The following is a 20,015-nucleotide window of genomic DNA, read 5'->3' as shown; positions in this document are numbered from 1 at the left end:
TTATCTGTTTGTTTAACTGACAAAGTTTAGTTCTATCAGTCATCAGTTTGTTTTCATAGCTGTTCTTGAATTGAACCAGGATAGGTTAAGTTTACTCCTTCGTATACATTTAAACATCACACAGAGGAAAAAAATGAACTTTCAGTTTGAATGTGAATACAGTGCATGATTGTTTTCAGAATACACTTTACCAGTTTATTTATTCACTTACTCATATACAACAATTGGTGTGGTTTTGAATTGCACTATTAAGAGATGTTGACCTGAATGAAATATTCTTTGTCATGTATGTAAATTGTAGTTGACAAACTAAACATTATATTTCCACAAAGATAGGATTCATTGCAGGGCTCCAGTGTTGCATTGTGTTACATTATACAACTGTTCATGTTGTTAAAGGATTGGTTTGGATGTTTTAAAATTTAGTATTTTATTAGGATAGTTTAAAAAAAATATATAAACAATTATCCTTTTAACTACTCTTGTAGATAGTGTTTGGCTGCTATATGGTTGGCAAAACCATTTGCCTCATGTCTGTGGCTGGGTGTGTGACAGTTTTAAAAGAATAGTTCAGTGTGAGCTTGGCATTGTGTACGCTCAGGGCACTTAAATGCACTGAAAGTGTCTAGAAGTGATTGTTGTGTTCTGTTTTTATTTTTTTGTTTTGTTGTATTGTTCTGTTGAATATCCTATCCATCTGAAGCACAAATGGAGATGAGTAGGTTGAATATTTACTATAAGCATAATTTCAAAGTACAAAAATATAGATTAGGATTTTATTAGGATGATGTAGAACATACGATACTCTTGGAAAAGAGTCTAACCGATATATGTTTTAGCCCATTTCAGATTTTTCGATACATGCTGATATAAAAATGTTGTTTTTTCCCTGGTATATAATGCAGGAAAAAAATGCTTTTCTTAATATACTGGTGTCATTTGTGTAAATGTGCATGTTGAATGACCTTCCCTATAGGCTATAAGCGTGCTGGTTGTCAAATTGTTAGCAGAGAAATATTGTATCTTTTAAAAAACAATGAACATTGAACTGAACATTTCTTTCCTTGAAGCAAGAAATGCTGTGTCAAAATACTGCACACAAAGGCAGAATTGCCCAGCAGCACAAACACATTGATTCAAGCCACTGTTGCAGATTAAGTGGTGTGTACATTACCTTAGTACCTGAATGACACATGGTGATGAATGAATGAGCTCACCGCTTCTGTCATCCGTCCACAGCCGTCTCCTCCGACCTCACCTCCACTCACACTTGAGCTTGACACTCTGTCTCAACTCTCACTAACTCTAGTGTCTTTGAGCCACTTGAATAAACTTCCATGTGACTGCCTGTAGGTCAGCTGCTTTGATAACGGAAGAAGTAAAAGTTTTGTATTATTTGTTGTCCTAGCAGTCTGTCGTAAGTCAGGTTAATACCGCACTTGATATTTATCAATATTGATCTTTTATATTACATTTACTTGGCATGCTGGCAAATTGAAAAAAATCTTGGATGGAATTCTCTTCCTATTCATAATTGTGTTACTGCTCTTCTGTGCTTTTTCCTCCTCTCTTCCTGCAGAATGAAAAAGGGCAGTGCCCAGCAGACGTGGTGCCTGACCCTCTTGACATGCCCTTGGATATGGCAGATGCAGCCGCTGTGGCCAAAGAGCTACGGACTTTGCTGAGGCGTGCTTTACCCAGACCCAGTTCCCCTCTGCCCCTCACACTGCAAGCCCAGTCCCCTCCTGCTCTCTCTGATAAGGCCAAGATACAGCTCGCCACCATGGGAATCAGACTGGGTGACTGTGTGGTGATTGCTGGACAGAAGGTGTGTGGTAGGTTGCTATCAAAAGGCAGGAACAATTCTAAGTATCTTCATTAATCCTTCAAAGAATGCATTTTCAGTCGTATTTATACTTGTGCCACGATTTTTCTGAAATATCCACCTTTTTCATTTTCCATATCTCAAAGTGGTACAAAGAAAGAATTTTCCTCTAATTAGGACCCAATGATTAACTGAATTCAAATGAAAGTGCATTTCTTCATTCACAGGCAGAACCTCTGTGAAATAAACTCCTAGCAGCAGTGAGTGAGTGCTGTATTTAAAGAACGCTGTAGTCTAGAACGTGTGGCTATGCCTTCGGTGTAATACAGGGGTATGAAAGTAACTATGGGTCAGGGGCTGCATTCTCATTTCAAGCTCAAATGGGCTTAGCTTTATAATGACAGTTACCTTTTCATATATAGTGTAAGACACTTGAATGCTTCCCTCATAATTGAATAATTTCAATAAATGTGTTCTAATTTCCATCAGTTTGATTTGGTCTTAATAATATAATTTGACCATTTTAAAAACAGCTATGCTGTACACCTTAAGCTCCTCTGCTCCCATTAAATTTGAAACGGCACAGAACAAATCCATTTCAATGTAAAATAGGAGACTGTTAGTTAATGACCAATATCAGAATTGGTGATCAACTTAAATTAAGGCCTTTGATGATAAGCTGAAAGATAGTCACAATTTTAAAATGAATTTGGGACAAGGTGGAAGCATGTGATGCAATGACAGCTTGGTGTGGTAGAGTTTTTGAGGACAGGGCAATCCTGTAATACAGCTGGGAAAAGCTTTTACCAGACATCCCTATGGAACAAATGAATGGCCCAGTGTGTTACATTTAGGAGGATCTATTCCCGTAAATGGAATATAATATTCATAGGTATGTTTTTATTAGTGTATAATCACCTGAATATAGGAATTGTTGTGTTTTTGTTTCCTCAGAATGAGGTAATGATTAGACAAGAATTTTCTCCAAAAGTATTGAACCTCTTTCTGTTGATAACTAACATTCTCTGTCAACTAGTATAACAATAGCATATCTGCAAAATCAAGCGGGAAAAGTTAGGGATAATTTCCTATCTTGTTAATCTGTTTTGCAAAGCATTCATTTTGAATTATTCACATTTTAAAACCACCAAAATAAAAGAAAATGGGCTCCATTTGGCCTAATCAACAAAGCTAATCAGTGTTAGGCAGTAATTATTAAATCCTACTAAATCTTAACAGAGGTCCACACCAACTTTATACATTGGCAGCAGTGGTCCCAGCATTTTTCATTAGGAGGGCTTAAGTGTGGAGAAGTTCATACTATTCTAGTCCACTCCTTTTGTACAGGAGCCAGACCAGCCAGCATCTCCAGTGCAGTGACATGATCCCTCACCAGCTTCCCATCCTACATACCCAAAGCACCCAAACTAGGGACTGAACCTATGTCCAGTTATCACATTTTCACATTAAAAATGTTTTTCTCTATGTATCACTATAAAGACATTATAGGAGGGAGAGCAGACTCAATAATGCAGACACAGCACAAATATAAATACACAGTCGCACTGAGCAGATTTGCTTATGTACATAAAATGGTTGGAGTTGAATTCCTGCAATGTCCTTTTTGGAATAGAATACATATTTTTCCATGGGATTACTGATTTAATTTTTTATTTATTTTACAAACACCTACTGTACTAACAATGACACATATAATTAAAGTGCACAGCATAAATGGCCAGTAAAAAAAAAAAGACATTTAAAATGGATTGATACACCGTCAGCCTTGCGCCTTTAGCCACATCAAATCAGTGCCATGCCGCTGTGTAGTGGTTTACTAAACAAAGACAGAAGCTTTGGTTATTTTTTTTGTTACAATTATTTTAGCCCTCAACCAAGAATAAAATAATTCCCAGTTGCTAAGCAACACCCTTTTGGCATCTATCCAGTGTTCAGGGCAGTGTCTGACAATGTCGATGATATGCCAGAATGAACTGAGCATGTTTAAGTTCATCCAAGTCCAATTGTGAATCTGTTAAATATCTGGTAACAATGTTAGAAGCTTTAAAATGCGCAAACCCTTCCTCTTTTCCTGTAGATCATCCCCTTCTTTTAGATTGATCTATTCTTCAAACTCACACGATCCATGATGTGCACAGCTGGCAGCGTTAACAACTGTAAGCTATGTTGGTTGGTTCTCTGTATCAGTGAAAATGGGTAATGTGCCCAGGTGTCAGAACATTTAGAAATTATGTCTAAACAAAGTGACATGCTGAAGTAGTCCAATACAGCACTGTATTTAAGTGTGTGTATATATATACATATATATATATATATTATTTTTTTTAATATAGTCTTTTTGGCTGCGTCATGTAGTGAATTACAGATGTATTTCTTCCACTAAATACTTTAGTATGGCTGCTTGATCTAACCTCCCACCTTCTGTGTGGTGGTGAAACCATGTGTAATCCTTTTGACAAGAAGCACGCTTTGAAAGTGGTGGAGATTTAGCACCATCGGTCAAATAAAATTTACAGTTTTCTAACTATGTTCATGGCATAGTCCAACTTTGACAATTCGCTACACTGTGCTCCTTTTCCAAAATGAAATGAAAACTCTAGAAAGTTTGTGTCAGTGTTTAAATTTTTCAATACTGGCCTTTTCCAAATGACTGATGTGTACCTTTAGTCATCAGGCTGACTGCATGGGCCCGGTCCGTCTTGAATTTGCCAAGTGGTCCCACAAAGCAGTTGAAAGAGACATCCACTCTTATGCTATTGGCACAAAATCAGACTCCTCTGTTGCAGTCTTTGATGCTTCAACTTCATGAGTACCTGCTCAGATGCTCAGCTGAGCAATCTCTCATCACTTGCACCTGATGTTGCACTTACATTGACATCATCTTTGTTAAGCCCGACCCCAATTGCATGGAATTAATGTGACCAAATTGCCTACTGAACACTAACTCCTGGTCATTATCCCCATCTTTATTTTTGGTCGTACATTGAATTATTTATTTTTTTGCATGATTGTGTTTAATAGTGGCATCAAATACTATCACATTTGCACCAACACATGTTAGGAATGTGTAAGATGAGGTTTCCCAATTATGTTTCTGTTAGTCTTGGAAACTGCTTTTTCCAAACGCAACAGAACGATATATTGAAGTTTTCCCCAGTTAAGGCTGGTTGTCGCACACTGGTATTATAGTATTTGTTTAACTTCTTTGTGCGTGTGTTGAGACTGTCTAGCATGATAACCACCAGAGGACTGAATTATAGCAAATACTGATATTGGTAATAAAACAAAAAGGAAATTAAAATTAGCTTCTTTGCACTTAATATTGCCCTTTGAACTTGAGATCCCAATTATACAGTGATAACAAACCATCCATGCTGTAAAATATCAAAGACAGAAATCATTAAACATAATGTCAAATACTTGCTGAATTTCACATTTTTATTGATATATCTCTTGTGGTCATCCGTGACGACTGTTACCTAATGCACCTTATTAAAATTGCTTTTTTGAATATTACCATGGTGCTACCACTCTGGAAAAATCAACGTCATTAGCCATTTTGCAGTGACATCTCTATAGCATTTCATATGTAATCTCAGTGCCATTTCATAAATTTCCTCTTATTCCCAAAATCTCATGAAAAAAAATGAAGTACACTTACTTTACAGTGGTACTGTGGAACAGTGTTTTGACCCCTGTGGCATAAAAAAAGTTGCAATCCTTCTAAAATAACTCCATTTTTATTACAGAGATCCTGACAAATGACTCTTATTAGATCCGGGAGTGCCTTTTTTTTTACTCACAGGGCTGAAGAGTTTATTAAATTTGAATGAGGCCTTAAAATTGTAAAAATGTTATTGAATTTAAAGCCATAAGAGGACGTAACATTGTGAAATTGTTGGGGTTAGCCACATTTTTCGTGCCTTTTTAAAGAAGTATGGATCTGAAAGAACTTTTCAATGGCTCAGGAATGCTTGTCTAAATTTGGTCCACCAAATTGTCTGTGAAGGTTAACGCTGGCTTTAAGGCTTTTCAGATTTACCATGCAAGAGCTGTACTTGTAGCTTGCAGACAAATCAAAGGCAGTCTGTGTGTGTAGACAGTGAACTGTTTGCGTGAACACCAGTGACATCATTTGGGTTAAGTAGTAGATGTGGCCTGTTGCTCAACATTAGTTTTGCATTAGCCTAACTGCTAAGACTTGCTCAGTAGTTTAATGCACATATGATGGAAAAGGTTACTTTTTTGAGAGCAGCAAGCATATTGCAACTTCAACTTAAAATATAATTAATTATAATCAAAATATATATATATATATATATATATGCACAGTTTTTTAAATTAATTCAATAAAAGTACTTGTTTTTGCCACTGACCAGCTCAGATTGTTATTATAATTAAGTGTATGACACCGTGACCCCACAGAGACATTTAATGTTCCTTTTGCTTCATCAGCTGATGGTCTAACAAATTCTTGCTCAAGGATACGTTTTGTTTTTAAAATCTCAGGAGAGATCACTTGTTGCAGGAAGTCAATAGTGGAAAGTACAGAAAGCGTAGCTTAGTGTTATGCAAAATATTGTCAATGACTTTGCTGAATATTTAGCAGATTTTGACATTGTGGATGATCACCCATGTTTATTAGTGGTAAGTATAGAGACTGGCGGTGTTCCTGTGGGTGCTATGACCCTATGCCCACAGAGAAGATTTCAGACTGAGGCAGCATAAGCTTTTAGTCAGTTTGTTTCATTGATCACACAGTAATGTTGACTGAAAGAAAACCACTGGCACTAGTACCAGTCCCAGTTCTTGCCATCTAATCAGGGCCCTTAAAATCTCTTGGGTCTGCATTGTGCCCTTGCTGTATAGCCATCCAAAATGCACATACATGGATGCAAACAGACATGTAATTTTTCTGGAAGAATGAGCCAATAATGGATTTTTGTGCCACACTGAGAACAGAATTACAGTGTGCTGAATTGTAAAGATTGGCTCCTCAAAACTAATCTTTCCAGCACTTTCTGGCACACTCTCATGCTTTCATCTCTATTTTCCCTTTTTAATTGTTTGTCTCTTCTGCTGCTTTGGTGAACATCAAAATGTTGTTGAGTTTCTGGTTGGGGTTCTGCCCTTGACATGAGTATGACACAAAGATCAACTTTGAGGACAAAATGTTCACTTTGACTTCCTGTGGTATATAATTTTGTGTATGCAGGTTGGAACCCTGCGATTCTGCGGCAGCACTGAGTTCTCTGGAGGCCTCTGGGCTGGAGTGGAGCTGGACAAGCCAGAGGGGAAGAACGATGGCTCAGTAGCAGGGGTTCAGTATTTCACCTGTCGAATGAAACATGGTGGGTAATGTCGAAGACCAGCACTTAAACATCAAACACCTCGACTCAGCTACCTGCTTCATCAGTTACCTCCACCATTATTGACTTTATAAGACTTAATTTGTCCAATCAGTGGTATTTTATCCAACCCCGGGAAATAAGATTTGTCCTTTTTGTCAATTGTCACTAAATTGAATGTATTCAAATTAGCATATGCAATGTGTCTTTAGCTGCTGTTTTATTTTCTTGAGTCTGTATACCTTTAATCACCCATAATCTTGTGACTTGTGTGTAGTTATAATCATTTGATATCATATAATCAATAATTTCTTTCCTCAGGAATCTTTGCTCCCCTCTCTAAAATAAGTAAACCTTTGGAGAGACATAAAACCAGCACCACAAAGACTTCTACACCTATACGCCCCCCTCGTCGCATTGACCTCTCCCGCATCACCTCCAAAATAAACACAGGTAAGGAACAAGTTGCAAACTGCTAATAACACTTCTGAACATTACTGCCTATTCAAAATCTGACATCGATGTGTTTGTATTTGGTCAAAATGTAAAAGGGATACATATGATATATGTATACATGTCATACAAGAATTGTAAGAGCTGTTTGCTGAGAGAGCTATGGATGGTTGAGCACTGCTCCACCTGGCTCTAGTCTTATGATTCAAGCTGTGCTCAGGTTATATCAGGTTGATTAAACATTGCAGGTCAGCGTGGGAGCTGACCTGCAATGGGCTTTGAGAAGGTTGGGAATGGGTGTGCCAGAGGAGTTCTGGCACAAACTACTGTAAATAAAAAAAGACATGAAATTATCAAGTCATAACAAGAACTACTAAGGCAGTGAAACTGAATAGCCTGTAGGGCCCTAAGGGTGAAGAAATGTGTGAACTTTTGTAAAACAGGTGAAAAAGATGTCACAGGGGCAACGGTTTCTTCATGTCACAGTTAATCTCATGTACAGTCCCCTGGAGGAGACCAGTGGATAGATGACTAGAGACCACATATCATATTAAACACAAAAGAACTGCACCAAACTCATAGAAACACATTTAGGAGTAACACTATTAGTCCGATGAATGACTTCCTAATATTGGCTGTTAGTTGAAGAAATAATTCAACTGCACTCACTTTAGGGCGTTTGGGACATGAGCTAAGAGTACTAGCATCAATAGAAACGGTGGCTTGTCCTTTTTTCATTACCTTGGAAATGATGTGCTGAAAATGACAGAAAAAGTGGTAATAGCCGCCCATTCCCCACTAAATGGGTTACAGCACAGTCCACATCCTTTGTGATATATAGTATATATAGTGAGTCTTAACCAACCCTCTTTCTGCTATATAACTAATGTTATGTTGTCATAATGCACAGTAAAATGAATCATTAGGCTGTTTAATTTCTCTAAACTAGTTGCGCTGACATTCTCCAAAAACACTGTGTAGTCAGTAGAATATTCTTTAGAATCAAAACATTTATTGGTACAGTTGTAAGGAGTATGGAGGATCCAGGAGGGAGACAAATTCCCCTGAAATCAATAAAAGTAAAAAATTGAGGGTCTCAAAATGGCAGTCTAGTTCTCTAAATATCTCCTCCTAATGTAATTTGTACTCTGATTGCATCCAGTTCATGGCAAGAGAAGATCAGCTTGTGAGACCAGATAATTGCAGTTTGTTTTTGCTACCTGCTGGATTACTTCACCAAGCCAAAGGTTTAAAGTGTGAATATGTGCAGACAATGACGTCTCTCTTGTCTAATTACTTAGTGGAGGGGGCAAGCTATGCTATGTGTTTTGTTGTCTGTATTTAATTTTAATGTTGTACTTACATTATCATCTCCTGTTTAGTCAGTTAGATATACGCAAACAGTATCTCCAGTCTTAATCTCTTAGGGGTAATCGTATACAGTATTACAGTAAGTAAATCTAATCTTAAATATAGTTTTCGTCTCTAATACTATTGATCTGGCAAATAAAAAAGCCAATATGCATGAACTATGTATCTATATAGTAATCGGATTTAAAAGAACTCTTTGTTGCTGTATTAATGGTAGTTCTTGTGGGGACACAGTAATTCTAGATACCAAAATGAATGCCCATACTGACATTTTTCCTGCTGACACAGTGGGCTTTTAGCTTGCTAAGGAGGGACTGAGTCACTCCACGGGGTCCAGATGAGGCCATCGGCTGAATCACGACTCCAGCTGATTGCCTCTTTTGTGCCAAAAACAGGCTTTCTCAACTTTACTTGCCTGTATGAGCCATGTCACTGCATTGCAGGATTTATTGCATCTGGGCTTTCATATTAATCTTCCTTGAATGCTTTGAAAAGTGGATTCTGAACCAGTGCCAAAGGACAATGCATAAATTAGACTGCTGACAAGACCTTGATCTCACAGTCCTTGGATGCTCATATGCTCAGCTCCTGACTAATGTTGTCTCATAATGTAGTCCAGTCACCTCAGAACATTGTAGAAACTTTGTCATGGTAGGTTTTGTGGTTGTTGCACCCTCTAGAGTTTACAGCTATATTGCGAAGGTGTAATATTCAAAGGTTTTGAAGGCCGATTGATCTGGACGTGACTGGAATAGCGGACCTCAGAGTGGCCTATGGAATTTAGTGATTGATAGTCCAATTAAGCAGGGTTTAATAACTAGGGCATAGACAGGATGCATAGCCTGGCAGCCATTCATCACAAGGTGTGTGTGAGTGTGTTATATGTGTGGCATGCAATGCATGTGAGGGCGTGTGTGTCAGCACCTCTATACAACCCAGGAATCAGACAAATTTATGACCAAACACTTTTCAGGGCCTTTGTCAGCCATTTATAGGCCAAACTCTCAGAGCCACCTGTGTTTTAGCATCCCATTGGCTCAGCAGTGCAGATTGCTCGTGTGTATCTATAGATTAGATGAGTCATTGTGGAACTGTCTCGTCTCCCTAACCAGGGGAGACAGACACCGCAGAATGCCAGGCTGGCCCCTATTAGAGTGTGTCAACTGTAGCTCAGGCCTCAAAGGGCGGTGGGAACATAGACAGCGCTCACAAAGCACCACTGCTTGATTCAGAAAGGCTCAGTCTGTGCTGCAGTCTGTCACTTGAAGCAAACGTCAGTATGTGGAAGGGATAGATAGAGCCAGGAGGTCCCTGCAAGCTAAAGGTCAAGTGACAAGAAATGTTTGGCATTCTGAGTTGAAATGTACTCTCCTCCTTTGGAGTTCAAAGGAAAGACACAAGTCTGCCTCTGAGGGGAGCCTTTCCAAGCTCCCTCTAGATGTGAAATGGCAATCAATAAATCCCAGGCAGATTTGAACATTTCTCAAACGCATTTTCAAAGCACAATATAAAGTGTAAACTTATGTGACACATTGAATTGAGAGTAATGTGTGACAGTTTATCTAGCAGATTTATGTATGAATTGAGAGGTGATTATTTTTTTCCTTAAATCTGTTTAGATTCATAGATGTTGACTTTATTGCCTATTAAATAACAGACTCTAAAAGACCAATGTCAGTTTAATAGCAGATTTAATTAAAGTCAACAAACTATATACAAAGCTTGAAGTTGTGGTACGATAAACCAAAGGACATAATTATGTTTACTTCTGCAAGAAATGTTATTTCTCATTGTGTGCTTTTTGAGTGGGTACCAAGATTTCCTTTTGAAGTTGTTGTTTTTTTTTCTTTTGTATTCACTGTCATTGGGGCCTTTGTGTGGGTGCAACTGCTTGTCTCAGCATATATGTGTTTTTATTGTGTGTTAGAGTAAAAGAGACAGTCTTTGTCCAATCAAGAATTGCCTTTCAGTAATTCTTGTTTCATTGCTACTCTGCCCTTTTTATTTGCATTTCATCACTCTCCAGCTCTTGTATTTTATCTCTCCAGTGTAGCTTTTTTGTCTCTGACTTAAACTCTTCCACTCTTAGAGTGCCACACTGTGTCTTCTTAGCTTGTTTGTAATTCTCTTTATTTCTTAATTAACTTTATAAAATGCCTTTCAACTCACTCCACCTATGTTCAAAATATATTATAACAGTCCTTATTTATACTTACTTATATATATTCCAATCTGTAGAATATAAATATCTTTAGCTGTCAAACGAAATAATCTAATTATTTTAAGTTGTCAAAGTGACTTTGAAATTGTACAAACATTCTAGAACTTTGATGGTACATAATTTATGTCATCTACTAATCTGAGAATTTTATTTAAGTTACTAAAGCGTGACTGTGTCCGTTTTTTTTCTGTTTGTGTGGGTGGGAAGGTTTATCTCCATCTGTCAAAAAAACCCTTGATGATCAAAAAAGCTCACCTGGTCCCAGTCAGGGCACAGAGGGAGATGCCTCAGTGACAAGGACAGGTACTGCAGTCACAGCCGAGTGGGCTTTAAATTAATGTACTGTGTATCAGGGAACAGGGTGTAGGAGTGAATTTGCACTATTTAGTATAATCTCTTGGGTTTAAACTGTGGAAATTGTTCAAATCTTAGTTCCACACACTCCTAATCACACCTGTCTCTGATAATTAGTGCACCTTAATACTTGAATCCAACATCATAATCCATCTGTGGGTAGTGTGAGCCATCAGTGCCTTTTATAAAAACATGGCTGTATCCGTTAGTGCTGCATTTGCAATTGAAGCATGATTAAGATCAGAAGTTTGATCTGATTGGGTGTTATGAAACACAGAATATTGAGCACAATTTGAATTCCAGATATCTCCCTCAACCTGAAAATACAATATGCTTGCAGTTGTGATCGTTATGCATGAAACTAAAACCACACAAGTCCAGTGATCAATTATGGCGACGAGGGATTGATTAGCTCAAAGCTGCTTATTCTGTTATTTCTCTTTAACTGTTATCTCTATGCATTGCCATCGACTCCTAGAGGCTCATTAGCTAAGGCTTACTATTGAAAACGTGTTTTGGCAAAGATTGAGAAGTTTTTCGCCCATCACTGTCCGGGTACCAATTTCTTCGTAGCTGAATATTGCCTGTGTCTTAAAGCACTTTGGCAGAGATTTCATTAGCTTCTAAGAGTTGGGCACTTAATGAACTCATGGCCTGTGAAGTTCTGTAAAAGTAAAAAAAAAATGTATAAGGTCCTGCTTCCAAATGGCTTCTTGAAAGTGAAATTGGTCATCCCCCTCTTCCATGTCATTCCCTCAAGTTGGGAGGTAATTAGAATGTTGGCCCATAATTGGACCTTAGTAACAGGACAAGCAACTGTAAAAGATTGAGTTCACTTGATTTGTGCTGCCTTAGAATCATGTGACACAGCTGCTTGGGTTTCTGAAAAATGACAGTGGTAATTGTCTGGATCGGAGGGCTGTAGGCGCAGTCACATACAGAAGAATAAAATAGAAAAATGCAAAAAAAGGCTGAGCTTCATTATTTCGATGGAATTAGTCCCTAAATGGATGGATGGTGGGTTCAGTATTAAGAGGGGAGACACACTGTTTGTGTCGTGATTTTAGACAGCGGAACAGAATAACAACATTCACAACTAATGTCCCAGTAGAGCCTCGATGCAACAGTTTTGAGTGTGCCTTTTTGAATGATGGTGTATAACTGTCAAAATAGTTGTCCTAATAGAAATTGATATTAATTATCTTTCTCTATCAGTCTCTTGTTTTGTTGAGTTTGCCTGTCCCCTGTGTTCCCTGCCACTCATTCCTCTGTGTCTTTTTCACCACAGGTGTTCTCTCCCGCTCTCTGTCCTCTTCGTCCTCTTCGCTGGATTCTCGGCATGGTCCAGGTGCCCGACCTCGTCCACTGCCGAGGCAGCGTCTTCCTCCAAGGCCCCGAAGGGAGCGCGTTTCCCTGAGTCCCAGGACTGCGCCCTCACCGGCCCTCCGCTCTTCTCCTGATAGCACTGCACTTACTACTGCAGGTCTATTATTGTTTATCATACACTGTATAACACTGACTTAATGAAAATCACATTTCAGGATTTTGTCATGGATTCAGATTGAGGGCAGTAATTGTCACAGGAGTGAAACACTTTTTTTCTTTTTTTCTTTTTTTCTTTTATCTCTCCCAGGTCTTCGAAGCCGAACCCCCTCAGCTAGTAGCTCTGTGTGTGGGGGCCCTGAGGTGCGCCTGGGGGAGAGGGTGCTGGTGGTAGGCCAGAGAACCGGTGTAGTCCAATTCTATGGAAAGACCAGATTTGCTCCAGGTCAGTTGTTAAAATTTGTGTTATCCGTGCAAAGATTTGACAGCTGAAATCTCACTAAAATTGCATATTATGACACATACTGAACTATTAATCCACTCTTTATTTGGTAGCTGCAGCGTTGTCTGGATGGCTATTCAATCACTCACCTGAATTATTAGGATAAAGATGTTATTCAGTTAACATCAACTGGTGGTAAATGTGATTATTTAAAATGTAAATGATATGTGCACATGCATATTGAAATGCTCTCTGAAGTTTCATTTGCAAGGGATTTCCTCCAATTATGCACAATAGATAAACAAACTAGCTTATTGGCCAGTTGGGTTGTTCTGAAGTTCCTACAGTTTAACAAATTAAATAAATATTTCATAGTTAACACCAAGCATGGATACTGATTCAATAGACTGCCTATTGAATGTATTTACAGGTGACAGTCTGGATAACTTTATTAGCATAATACAGTAAATCCTCTCCATCATAGTTGTTTAACCCTCTCTCCATCATAATTGTACAATGAGTCACATGGAGAAAGTGGTAACTCCTTTAAGCTACTCTTTTTAAACTTACATGAGCTGCATTAGAAATTCAGTCACAAGTCACTGTGTTGGCAAACCTTGAGTTGGACAGAAGATACGAGAAAGCTGCCGCTGAGCAAAAGCCATTGAAACTCAGACAGAAAGCAGCTCGCATTATTCATTAATATTTAGGCAGTAGTTCTGCCCAGGCATCAGTCATGTATGAATAAGTATCTCACACCACTGAGGATCATGTTTGAAGGGATTTCAGTCTTAAGTTTCCTTTGATACTCTTAAATCAGTGCTAGCAATGCTCTGTTATCTTAGCACATTGAGGACTGAGTCTCCATACCAAAAGCAGCTCTTCTTGCTGAACACTTTGCAGTAAATTTACTTCTTTTTACATTTAGTCTATTTCTTTATGTGGCACATGCAAGGTGTCATAAAGTCATTATAAAGAGAAAGGAGAGCGATGCTTTGAACTTATATCTCAGGGCAAAGACTGAAAGAGCTAAACAGTTTATTATTATTTATTTAGAAGCCATTAAAGAGGGAGCGCTGTAAAGTAAAAATATGATCAGACCCTCAGAGTCCTGGTTCAGGTATCTTAGCACATTGAGGACTGAGTCTCCATACCAAAAGCAACTATTGGCTATGTTGCAGTGTGTTGTAGACTAAAAAAATGGTTTTTCTTTTACATCTTTAGCACTGTGTTAATGAATTTAAGCACCGTGAAATCTGAAACACAAGTGTATCACTGCCAGAACATTTTCCATGTAGATAGCTCTCTAATAATGTTACCCCCTTTACACATCTGATATTTGCAGTTTCTAACATTCAATGATAATACACTCTTTTCTTTGTTAATTTAATATGTGATTATACAGAAGTGGTCCCAAGATTTCTGGTGTGATTTCTGTCGCTGCAGGGCTCTGGTTGGGCATTAAACTGGACAAGCCAAGTGGTAAGAATGATGGATCAGTGGGAGGAGTGAGGTACTTCAGCTGCCCACCAAAACATGGCGTTTTTGCTCCTCCGTCTCGTGTTCAAAGGTGAGTGCAGGCCCTTTAGGGTAGTTTTTCACTAATGCTCCCTTTTTGGTATTTGCTAGTTGTCGGCTATGGAAGCAAAAACAGATTTGTCAAACAAGTATCAATATTTTAAAGTTCAGAGTAGACTTTTGAAGAAATTGACAATATGCCCTTAAAACCCTGAGGTTGTGTTTCATTGCCCTCATCAATACATCTAACGGCACTAATGAGCGCCTTTTGACAGTGTCATTTGTGCAAGTGTTGACATATTTGATTTTGCCCTCTGTGGGGAAAAACAGTCCTCCTCTGTACTTGTGATTAAAGAGGGTCCGAGTTGTCAAACATAAAGCCTGGGGGCTTCGTCTAGCATGACTCCTAAATTTAATCTGGCACTATTTATGAGCAATATGGCATCATCCCTGCCTTTAAATATGGATTATGGATAATGAATGTGTATTTCCTTTGCTTAGATTAGAAATGTAAATAAGATATATTCTTTTTTTGTGTTGTTTTTTATTATAATTTTATATATAAAAATATATTTATGTCCCACTGTAGCAAGCAAAACTGTACATAAAGGCAATATAGCTCACGTCTCTTGCCCATCTGACAGAACAGATATACCTGTATTTAACTCAATACAGTTGATAACTAAAGCTTTTTTAATTTTTTCTTCTGTTTCACATGCATAACTACAGTGATTGTCTGTTCAGCTCTGAGTGCTGCCAAACACAGCAGTACTGTGCCTGAACGCATCTTCTATAGATGACAGAGAACTGAAATTGCTAATGGGCTGCTTTCACAACCTGTGTAGACTTTGTGTAAGTTCATGTAAGACCTCAGTGGCATCATTCAAAGCATCAAACCACAGGTTGTTTATTCCTAATGTTTCATCAGGCCAAAATATTGCCACTAGTGTTATGCTGTGTGGTGTGTGTGTCAGACTGGCTCTGCTAAGGTGAATTCTCAACGCCTCCTTATATCATTATTTTTTTAATTCTGAAAGTCTTCTTATGTCACAATTATATTTCTAGACAAAGTAATATGGCATAGGTTTTGTTTTCATCTTTTGCAGTGGTTTGTTCATACATCACTGAAATCTGGGTTTTAATATATGGAACAAAATAAAAGATTGATAAATAGTTTAGAAGACGTTTCTAGATGTAGTGGTCTGTACTTTAATGTAATCAGTCATAACTATGTAACTACCATGTTTGATTGTGTTACTTGAATGAAATGATCTATATATAGGCATGTTAGTAACTTTAGTTACATTAGGAACCCGTTGTTAGTGGTTATATTTCATTTTTCATACATTTTAATTTTCCAGGATATTTTATATGTATGTACCTAGAGTTAGGCTAAATAGTGTTACTCAGTATTTACTTAGGGAGAACCAGTGAATCATTAGTTTGAGCCAGGTCCCTGAATTTTAATTTAACACCTTCATCAGTGCAGACTGAGCGCTGTGCTGTCTGCCGGACTGAAATCTGTCCAAAAGGTCCTTTACATTTAAAAAGTTATTGAGCTGAATCAAAGCAGCTTTCTCAATGTTTTTTTCCCAATAAATGGAACATTAGAGATGGGTCTGTGATTATTCAGTATTGAAGGATCCAGGTTGCCCCCTTTAGAAAGGGCTTAACAACTGCAGTTTTAATGATTTTGGAAAAATGCCTGATAGGAGTGAGCTATTGATAGTTTTCAGCACATCATTTCTAGGAAACTGAAAGCATTTTTGAAATAGCATTTTGGCAGGGTGTCAAAACAGCAGGTCTGGATAAATTGAAGAGCTCCTCCAGGGTTCTAGCATTGATGGCATTGCATATTGACAATCTGACCAAATTGTTTCTGTGCGCTTGAAACAGTGGTCTGGTTCCATTGTTTGGTATGCAGGAATGTATAGCCACTCTAATATATTTGATTATTTCCTCTAATAAAATATATATTTATTGAGAGGAAATCAGGGGCTAAATGTGTTGGGGGTTAGCTTCTCAATGGTGGTGAACAAAGGTTTGAGAATTGTTGATATTCCTGTTGATGATGTTACTGAGAAGGGCTTGCATGCAATTATAGTAAACATATTAGCATGCAGAACTAGAAAGTAGAAAAACACCAAATTATGCACATTTCACTTGTGTGTTTTTGAACACAGATGTGATGCTTGTAATGACAATGCAAGTCAGTAGATAAAAAATAAGATCTCAGCCATGACTTGAGTTTTAGAAGTGGATTGATTAGAGTGACCTAAAATGTTAATGGTTTGTGAATAGATTCCTGTGGTCTGGTGAAAACACAGGTTTTAAGTCATTTCAGATATTTTGCACATCACTTGCGGTTTTGGATCCTTACAGAAATGACTCCCAATCTCAAAAATTGTAGATTAACTGCACTTAATAACAGTCTAAGTGGCAGAACTGTGGAAGTATCTATATTCACAAACCTGCAAATATTAGCTTTTTTGTGTTTCTCATTCAATTCCTGCTTCAGTGTATGTGCATATTGTGCTGTCGATTCATAAAATAACAGCAGTTGGCAATATTGGAGCACTCTTATAGAAATGTAAAACAGCCAATTAAGTAAATCTACAGTTGGCACTTTGCCTATGTCGCTCTCCCATTAATCATAGTGTGGCAGAGATTTGGCCCACTGTTAGTTGTCATCAGCTGGACTAGTTGTGTCTGTAATGGGTTACACATGGAAAGGAAAGCGAGCATAAACTGTCGCGGAGAATATATGCGTGTGTTGAAGCTCTTCTGTTTACCTCACCAAGTCTTTAGAACTCTACTGGAGTGATGAACACTATTCTTCCAAATCATTCTATCATTCTATCATTTTGTGTTTTAATGTTGCTGGAGAGTCCTGGATAACTTGATACTCCACAATCTCCCATCAGTGTTAGATGTGGTCACTGTGAACAACACGAGTCACATCATTTCAACTGGTCACCCAGCTGTACATTTCTCCAGATCTTTCATGAAGAAGACCAACTGCAGAACTCACTCGATAGTTTGATACTAGATACACTAGTAGCAAAATAAAACCTTGCATGATATGGGTGTGAATATAGTTGCCTTATACAGACTCATTACCTATTCTATCTCTGTATCAACATATATTTCAGCGTGCAAGACGCACATATAGGCAATGTCTAACTTTTAGCATTGGATTTTAACTATGAGTTGTTTCTTTAGTGCCAAATATACTGCCTCTTTAATTCATCCTTTAAATAAAATGATTATTCATGGTTTGCGCAATTATGTACTTAACATAACTTTAAATTTGGACAGACTCACTGGTGGTGTTTGGATGTCTTTGCATGCAGTAGACAGCTAAACCTTCTTTTCCACATCGCAATTCTGTTTTTACATTTATTTGTTCTCACCTGTGTGACGCACACATAGGAACCACTTCCATACGGCACCAACGTTGACCTGTTTAAAGAGTGCACGAACAAAAGGAAATTCCACCAGAGGCCTTATTATTTCTGCACATCAGTTGGGCTTGCACACTACACAGACAAAGTGTTGACTAAACAGATGTATCAAGTGCCAAGGTGGCTATTTATGGAGATCATTTAATCCTGGGGGTATGGAAACCGTTGTCTGACATACATATTCACAAGCCACTAAGTTATTCACTGCCAGGCATTGTTTTGTTCTTACTTCACATTTCCTTCAAGTGGAGGAGAACTATTGACCTTTGTTATTGCATGGCACGTTAACAACACAATGCCTAAAGTATATAATGTGTGTCATAAGGGAAAGAAAGCCAGTTTGAAATGCAGTTGACATCTAAAGTACTAAATGTAGTTATTTTAAAAGAGAGGCAGGATTTCCATATTTGAGGGATTGCTGGTTAACTTCTGTCTTTCTACTGAGGTATAATTAGTTGCTTCATCTCAATGAAGATCTACCATTCAAGGAGGAGTTTTCCTCTTGTCTTCCTATGTCTTCATTACCCTTCCCTATTTTCCTGTTGTTTTTAACCCACTGTTTATGTCTTCCATGAGATAAAAGCTGCTTTTTGCAAAGTCAGTCTGTGTTTTCGTGCCATCCCCTATTCATGTCCTTTCCCTCTCTTCTGTTTTTTTCCTAATTAACCCTGGGGCACATAGTGTGCTCAACTGAGAACATAGTTTCCCTCCGTCTAATGGAGACTCTCACATTCTCTCCATCCTGCAACTTCTTTCTCCTTCTCTTTTCTTCTTCTGTCAGCAGATATCACAACCCATTAGGAAAACAAACAGCCTTTCTTTTGTGCCCCCCCCCCCACACACACACACGTTCACACACAAATCTTTTCTCTATCTCTCCACTCACATCCCTTAGAAATCAAGGTAACACCTTTTTTCTCTTGTGCTCATTTCTCGACATTGGCAGTCTCCCTCTTAATGACTTTCAGAGCTCTAATGTTATTATAGTCACACAGCGGTTTAAGAAGACATCAATAAGCACGACTGGTGCTTTTGTGCAAGCAGCAGAATTTTTAATTTATTTATTTCACCTTTGTTGCTGTTGTCAGAGGGGCCGTCATCAGATGCAGGCCCATTGAAGTCTCATCCATTACTCAAGTCTAAAATGATGTGGGCTGGTTTTTAAATTTTTAAAATGGATATATAATGATGATAATAATATTTTATAATTCTCTGTGGATTATATGAAGTGAAGTATGACTGAGTTTATCTCTGGGTCAATGTCAGTGTAGGTTGTCTAAAGTTGTGAGCTCATTGAGGATCACAAATGTTCATGGAGGTACATTATGCCATTCACATGTTTCTTTGTTCTCTCGTAACTCACAGGATCCATGGGTCTGTTGATTGCCTTTCAGAGCTCTCCTCCTCACGCCTCAGTCATCCTTACAGTGGTGAGAGTTCTGCCTTCATTGCAACCTATGACTGAGATTTATTTGAGATGTGTCTTTGCATTTATTATTCTGCGAGTGCTGCGAGTCATTATTATGCAAGACTCTGTGAGGGAGTACTTGACTCTTGTGCTTGCTGTGCAGGGACAATCCGTCGCAGCCTCAGCACATCATCGGCCATCGCCACCCCGAAAGAGACGAGCAGAAGAAGTCCTGTTACTAGGTATGCCTCTTTTCCAAACAGCCCT

At 38.3% G+C, this 20,015-nt stretch overlaps 1 protein-coding gene across 2 annotated transcripts in view; it reads left to right on the top strand.

The window, feature by feature from the left end:
• Positions 1–20,015, top strand: part of LOC127359027 (CAP-Gly domain-containing linker protein 4) — a 34,750-nt gene that overhangs the window by 10,624 nt on the left and 4,111 nt on the right. For both annotated transcript variants that reach the window (XM_051392674.1, XM_051392666.1), the window contains exons 7-14: positions 1,580–1,828; positions 7,062–7,197; positions 7,516–7,647; positions 12,882–13,076; positions 13,227–13,361; positions 14,805–14,928; positions 19,706–19,770; positions 19,912–19,990. In XM_051392674.1, coding sequence (XP_051248634.1) covers positions 1,580–1,828; positions 7,062–7,197; positions 7,516–7,647; positions 12,882–13,076; positions 13,227–13,361; positions 14,805–14,928; positions 19,706–19,770; positions 19,912–19,990 — 1,115 coding nt within the window. The remainder of the gene's footprint in view (positions 1–1,579; positions 1,829–7,061; positions 7,198–7,515; positions 7,648–12,881; positions 13,077–13,226; positions 13,362–14,804; positions 14,929–19,705; positions 19,771–19,911; positions 19,991–20,015) is intronic.

This window comes from Dicentrarchus labrax, unplaced genomic scaffold (assembly GCF_905237075.1).
Source record: "Dicentrarchus labrax unplaced genomic scaffold, dlabrax2021, whole genome shotgun sequence".
Lineage (NCBI taxonomy): Eukaryota > Metazoa > Chordata > Actinopteri > Moronidae > Dicentrarchus > Dicentrarchus labrax.
This window is presented reverse-complemented; position numbering and strand designations above follow the sequence as displayed.